General features: G+C 39.1%; 1 protein-coding gene across 1 annotated transcript; it reads left to right on the plus strand.

Moving 5' to 3' along the window:
• The first annotated feature begins 750 nt into the window (after positions 1–750).
• On the plus strand, positions 751–1692 carry LOC125136175 (putative olfactory receptor 1F12P). The gene has a single exon (XM_047796879.1). The coding sequence runs from the start codon at positions 751–753 to the stop codon at positions 1690–1692; it is 942 nt and encodes a 313-aa protein (XP_047652835.1).
• The last annotated feature ends 5427 nt before the right edge of the window (positions 1693–7119 follow it).

The following is a 7119-nucleotide window of genomic DNA, read 5'->3' on the forward strand; positions in this document are numbered from 1 at the left end:
TAGTTACGGTTAAAATATTACAGAACCATTAAATGGGAATCTTTTATGTCACCACCCACCCCATTTTGGCATAACTTTTTCTCTGTGTCCTCCTTTAGTCTTACCTGCATGTACTATACAACTACATGTTTTGTATAACTTTTAATTGCTTGTAAATATTCCTGTGTTGCTCATAGTCTTCAGGTAAACTATTCTTGAAGGTTTAACTTTTTACACTTGCCAAGCACATTACTATACTTCTCTATTCAATCTTAAAAAGATAAGATACTTTCTCCACCTTTTAGGAATCCTGAATGGTAGATGCCTGATTGATTTCCATGAAGAGTGGTTCAAGTGGTATTGGACAAAAAGTTAGAAAATTTTTTCTCATTTAAATCTCAGTGTTTGGCACAATCTTAGTGTGCCAGACTCACAGATGACAATCAAGTAGCCACACAAAAGGTAGAATGTGCAAGAGTTGGTATCAACATCAAAAATAAGAAGCGGATCTTTGCCTACTGTGGGGAGATGTACAGAGATCCCATGGAAGTCTTGGATGAGGAGAGGTTCCAGTAAGTGAAAAGACAACTGAAGAAATGGAAGGACCAGAGAGGCTTGGAAGAGAGCATCAGAGAGGAGGTAGAATGTCCTCAAGAGAAAATATTTAGTTAATGGGACCAGACTAGGTAAGTATGTAAAAAATAAAAAGGAAACATTTTTTCTGTCAAAAATATTTCATCCTCTGGGTCTTCATACAGATATATTCAAGCAATGAAAGAGGAAAACCAAACCAGTGTCTCTGAATTTCTCCTCTTGGGTTTCTCGAGTTGGCCAGAGCAGCAGGCACTCCTTTTTGCCCTTTTCCTATGTCTGTACTTAACTGGGCTGTTTGGAAACCTACTCATCTTGCTGGCCATTGCCTCAGACCATCACCTCCACACACCCATGTATTTCTTTCTTGCCAATTTGTCCATAGTAGACCTCTGCCTTCCTTCATCTACAGTACCCAAGATGCTAATGAACATCCAAACACAGACTCAGTCTATCTCCTATCCTGGCTGTCTGGTTCAGATGTATTTCTGTATGATGTTTGCCAACATGGACAATTTCCTTCTCACAGTGATGGCATATGACCGTTATGTGGCCATCTGTCACCCTTTGTACTACTCCATCATTATGACCCAGCACCTCTGCATCTCTCTTGTGGGTATACCCTGGGTAATTGCCATTTTGAACCCCCTCTTGCACACCCTTATGATGACCCGCCTACACTTCTGCTCTAACAATGTTATCCACCATTTCTTCTGTGATATCAATTCTCTCCTCCCTCTATCCTGTTCTGACACCAGTCTTAATCAGTTCTTGGCTCTTGCTGTGGTGGGGCTAATCTTTGTAGTACCTTCAGTGTGTATCCTGGCATCCTATGGCCTCATCATCTCTGCTGTGATGAAAATCCCTTCTGCTGAAGGAAAACTCAAGGCTTTCTCCACCTGTGGATCTCACCTTGCCTTGGTCATTCTTTTCTATGGAGCAATCACAGGGGTCTATATGAGCTCCTCAGCCAACCAGTCAAGTGAAAAAGATTCAGCAGCATCAGTAATTTTCATGGTCATAGCCCCTGTGGTGAATCCCTTCATTTACAGCCTGAGGAACAATGAGCTAAAGGTGGCTTTAAAGAAGGCTCTAGGCCAGAGCAAGATCTTCTCCCAATGATTCTTACTGGCTGAAAGGAGTTCAACAAGAGACAAATCCTAATGAGATCATTATTTTCATTCTCATCATAACTGAAAAGCGTTACTAAATACCTAATTAAACGTGGCACCTACCTAAGTTTGCTACAAACTCTAAGAGTGACATAACCACAGGCCTTATTCATTTGAGCTCCCTAAGATGATGATGTTGGCAAATATTTACATACGAAGTGCCTGAAAATCACAATACAGATACGCAATTAACATTTGAATGCATCATTAGAACATTGCATATGGCTCATATTAATGCTGGAATATACCAAGGGAAGAACATAAAAGAATATTTCCCCTGGACTGTCCTAGAGTGGACAGGAATAAGTAAACACATTGTCATGCCTGAAAAACAGAATAAAATTGCTATGTAATGAAATGTTCAAACCATAACTACAATGTAAGAAAAAAGAAGATATTGGTAAAGTCTTAAGAGGTCAAGTAAAGCTTCAGGGAAAAGGTAGCATTTTAATCTGGGTCTTGACCACAGATGAGTTTTACAAAGGATGAGAATATTCAAAATATATGAGGAATATTTGTAGGTAAGAAGGACCATGGCATGTATGAGTAAATGTATTAAATAAATTAATCTTAATGCAGTGAAGGGTCCATATTGAAGACTGGTGAGAATGAGGGATAGATTATTTCTCATCCTAATGTTTTCTATTTATTCATGTTTTATGACTATATTGTATGTATTTCCTATAATCTCACTTTATTCCCTCATGTAAAAAGCAGGATTTATCTCTGTTGTCTATGTATATATCTATATATGTCCAAGGTGGTCGACAAAAAATTACCTGGGAGGCCACTGCTTACCATTTTAAATTTTAAAAATCTGAGTGGTTATTTACTCTGAAACATGCCTAAAGTTGCCTGTAAGAGACACAGACCTTACCAGCGATGGAAAGCATATGCCATTGTGACTTCTGATTTGGAAAGCATATCTGATTTAACAGATTGATTCTGTGTCCAAAATGTCCCCCAGAGCCCTGAGGGGTATATTTTTCCATATGCCTTATGCCCCATAGTTTAATTCATAGCATCCAAATATCTCTTCAAAGCTGGTTTTAAAAATGCTCATTTTTATGTGATGTAATAACTTACAGGCAGAAATAAAGAGATAAAGATGAGATAAAGATAGAGATTTTTTAAAAGACATCCTGCTATAAATATGTATTTATTTGTTTATGTATGTTGAGAAGATCTTCTACAAATTACCCTTGTGGTCTTCACTTTTCTTTGGTGAGAGACAGAGAGAGAGAGATTAGGAAAATTTGTTGGGGCATATAAGGATTGGTGTAAATGATGCTAGGTGCAAAGAGAAGCAACAGCAAAAATGAACCAATCAGTTCTCAATTCCCTATCTCTTGAAAGATCTTTGTATATACCAGATATCTCAGTCACAAAGAAGAAATCAATTCTTCTTAATTAAGCAGAAATAAATTTAACAAAGGAGTACTGAATAGTTCATAAAATTGCTGAAAGGGTTAGGAAAGCAGGCTCAAAGGCTCATAACTGGATCACAGACAAAATAACATACATAACCATCCTATGAGTTGACCTAAGTCACTGTCATTAAACACTGAATGTTACAGCCTGTTCCTTTGATGATGTGTTCCATGGACACTAGATGACTATGCTAGCGTGCTGCCACTGCTGACCAAAGAACTGGCCATTTCTGTCTCTGCCACCACTACCAGAGATATTTTTCCACTGCCTCTGGTTTCTGTATCACCCATCTTTGATCCAAGTTGCAGGGAGGCTGTATCTGAATGATTAAACATAGATTATATGCCCTTGCCCTAAGTACAAAGAAGACTGATAAAGAGAATTTCTCCAATTTTCCCCTACAGTGAACACGATGCTATGCCTCCCAGATCCCCTTCTAGGACTGAAAGATTTATTCTCCCAGTTTCTAAGAGTACTGCTAGCTGGTAGCCCTTTCTGACAGCTCTCAATGTCAGCCCTCTCCAATAATTGCCCTCTATAAAAAAAAAAATTTTAAATAAAAGCTTGGCCCAAAGTAATGACCCCTCCCTAAGAGCAAGCTGCATCCAATGGACTAGTCTTTGAGGCGGTATAAAGACACAATTTAAGACAACCCTGAAGGGCCGTCCTCATTCCATGGGGGCAGTAGAGGATTTTGCTGTGATCGCATCACAGCCAAACTTCCTCTGCCCAATACTACTGCCCTCACCCTCTCACAGATTGAAGGTTAATCCCAAAAGTGCTACCTATAAATTTCTCAAATGCTAATCTGTATGTTTCTCTTGGAAGCCAACTGTGACACCACCTATAATGAAACAGTTAACATTCTCTGAATATAACTCAATATAACTAGAAATTAATGACATATTCAGAAATAGAAAACATATGCCCCCATTTGAAATCTTTCGAAATCTCTTAGGTAATTATTGATTCAAAGGGAAAATATAAATACTTGAGAATATCTAAAACATTATGATAATCAAAATGCTAAAAATGAGAAAGTTTGAGGATAACTATAGCAGTGTGCAAAAGGGAATTCTTAGTCATGAACATTTAAATAGAACATAGATAAATTAAGAATCCAACTGAAAAGAAACAACAAAATAAAATAGATTGCAACAGATATTGATATAAAAGTAGAAACCAATGAATCAGAAAACAGAAAAAATAAAACTTTTAAAAATAGATCCAAGAGCTGGCCTTTTTTTTTCTTTTTTTTTTTTTTGGTCTTTTTGCCTTTTCTAGGACCGCCCCTGCAGCATATGGAGATTCCCAGGCTAGGGGTCTAATCAGAGCTGCAGCCACCGGCCTATGCCAGAGCCACAGCAACTCAGGATCTGAGTCGAGTCTGCAACCTACACCACAGTTCATGGCAATGCTGGATCCCTGACCCACTGAGCGAGGCCAGGGATCGAACCCGCAACCTCATGGTTCCTAGTCAGATTCATTAACCACTGAGCCACGACGAGAACTCCAAGAGTTGGACATTTTAAAAACAATTAGTAAAATTGAGAAACTACTATCTAAACCAATTAACAAAAAAAAAGAGAGCAAACATACAAAATAATAAATGAGGAAATATCTATAGAAACAAGAAAATCTGAAGAAATGTAAAACTAAAATATTTTAATTTAATCTATGCAAGTAAGTTTGGAAATCTAAACTAAATGAGTAATTTTCTAGGAAAATACATTTATCAAACTGACTCTAAAAGAGATACAAAATGTAAATAAATTAATTTCCATATAGCTAATACATTTTTAAAGAACTAATACCCAAAAAGAGCCAGACCTGAAGGTTTCACAAGAGACTTGTACTAAACTTTAAATTACTTTCAGAACCCAGAAAAACTTCTATGAAGCCAGCATCACCCTAATAACAAAACCAGACAAAGACACTACAAAAAAAGAAAATTACAGGCCAATATCACTGATGTACATAGATGTAAAAATGCTTAACAAAATATTAGCAAATCAAATTCAACAATACATAAAAGGATCATACATCATGATCAAGTGGGACTTATATCCCAAGTGTGCGATGATTTTCCAATATCCATAAATCAATCAATGTGATACATCACATTAACAAACTAAAGAATAAGAACTATATGATCATCTCAATAAATGCAGAGAAAGCTTTTGACAAAATCAATATCTCTTTCTGATAAAAATTCTCCAGAAAGTGGGTATAGAAGGAACACACCCAAACATAATAAAGGACATATATGACAAACCCACTGCGAACATCATACTCAACAGTGAAAAGCTGAAAGCATCCTCTAGGAGCAAGACAAGGATGCCCACCTCATCACTTTCATTCAACACAGTACTGGAAGTCCTAGCCTCAGCAATCAGAGAAGAAAAGCTAATGAAACAGAGGAAATCAAGACAGCAGAGTAAAAGGATGTAGAGCTGACCTCCTCTCACAAACACATCAAAAATACATGTGGACCAGTTATCACAGAATACCAAATGAAACCTGACAGAAGATCTCTTATACAACCAAAGCTGCAGGAAATATCCCAGTATAACTGGGTAGGATAAAGGGGGGTTGGCGGGGAGGTGGAACCTGTACTCCTGGAAGGGAGCTGTGAAAGAGGAAAATCCCCTTCACTCTGGGTTCCATCACTAGCTAGGAGGTCCAGCAGGACAGACTGGGAGCTGAAGTGGCCTAGACTATGCTCAAGAGGAGTGTGCTCATGCTGCCTTCCTGGCAAGCAGGGTAGAGAGAGACCAGCACTGAAGGTGCCATGACATCACACTTCCCAGCCCAAGACACACATCTGCTAGTACACACAGCTACAGAAACATGGGCTTCAGCAGACAGACCCAGGGAGAGGGCTGTTTGGCTGTAAAAGTTAGCCTGAAGGACCTGGAATGTGGCCCCACCACCAATGTTGATGCATGTAGAATGAAGCGGAAGTTCACCATAGGAGTCCCATTGTCAATACGCTGAGGGCAGGGCACAGCTCCAGCAGCAGAGGGCTTTAGGAGCTCACACTCACTGGAGGAAAAACTGACAACGGAGTAGCAGCATTCCACAGTGGGGGCAGATCCAGGAGCTGCACCAGCAGCAGCAGACTTTCTGCATGGTAGTGAGCAAAGTCACAGAATCTCACAGCTCAGTGGACCACCCCTGAGGAGGAATACAGCAGCTCCTGTCCCAGTAGGAGCAATCCAGTCCCACCTACCCCACACTATAGCTTAGAAATGAATATAGGAGCCTCTACTCCAACAACTGGGGAGCAGATCCTGCCCCTTGATAGGACTGTGACAGCCACAAAGCAAAGAAGAGTTCCCACCCAACATCCAGTGCAGGCTCTGGTCACCACAATACCAAATGCACCCCTTATCAAGAGGACAATGGTCAGCACACTCTGAAGAAAGACATGTCAGGCATCCACACCAAATACAGCTCTCACACCAAAAATATTGGTCTCACACAGCCTGCACAGGGATATTCCCACATAAACATAAACACAGCCCTTCAAGACCATGGTAGATAACTGTTTCTTCTAAATTCATAGAGTCAGAGAAATTTAAGTAAAATGAAAAAGTAGAGGAACTACTCCCAAGTAAAAGAACAAGAGAATTCCGCTGAAAGAACAATGAAACAGACCTCTCCAGTCTACCAGATCCCAAGTTCAAAAAGAAGGTAATAAAAATGCTAAAGGAATTAAGAAAGATTATTGATAGAAATGCTGATCATAGTAAAAAGGAACTAGAAACTGTAGGCAGGAGCCAATCAAAATTAACTCAATTGACAAGGTAAAAACCAAGCCAAAGGCAGTAAATAGCAGGCTAAACAATGCAGAAGAATGTGTAAGTGATCCAGAAGATAGAATAAGAAAAATCACCCAATCAGAACAGTAGACAGAAAGACAAATGAAAAAAAAAGAAAAGAA

The sequence above is a fragment of the Phacochoerus africanus genome, chromosome 9 (assembly GCF_016906955.1).
Source record: "Phacochoerus africanus isolate WHEZ1 chromosome 9, ROS_Pafr_v1, whole genome shotgun sequence".
In the NCBI taxonomy this organism is placed as follows: domain Eukaryota; kingdom Metazoa; phylum Chordata; class Mammalia; order Artiodactyla; family Suidae; genus Phacochoerus; species Phacochoerus africanus.

What these genes read in the sequence shown, in the direction of transcription:
- LOC125136175 (XM_047796879.1), top strand. Translation starts at nt 751, where the DNA reads ATGAAAGAGGAAAACCAAACCAGTGTCTCTGAATTTCTCCTCTTGGGT.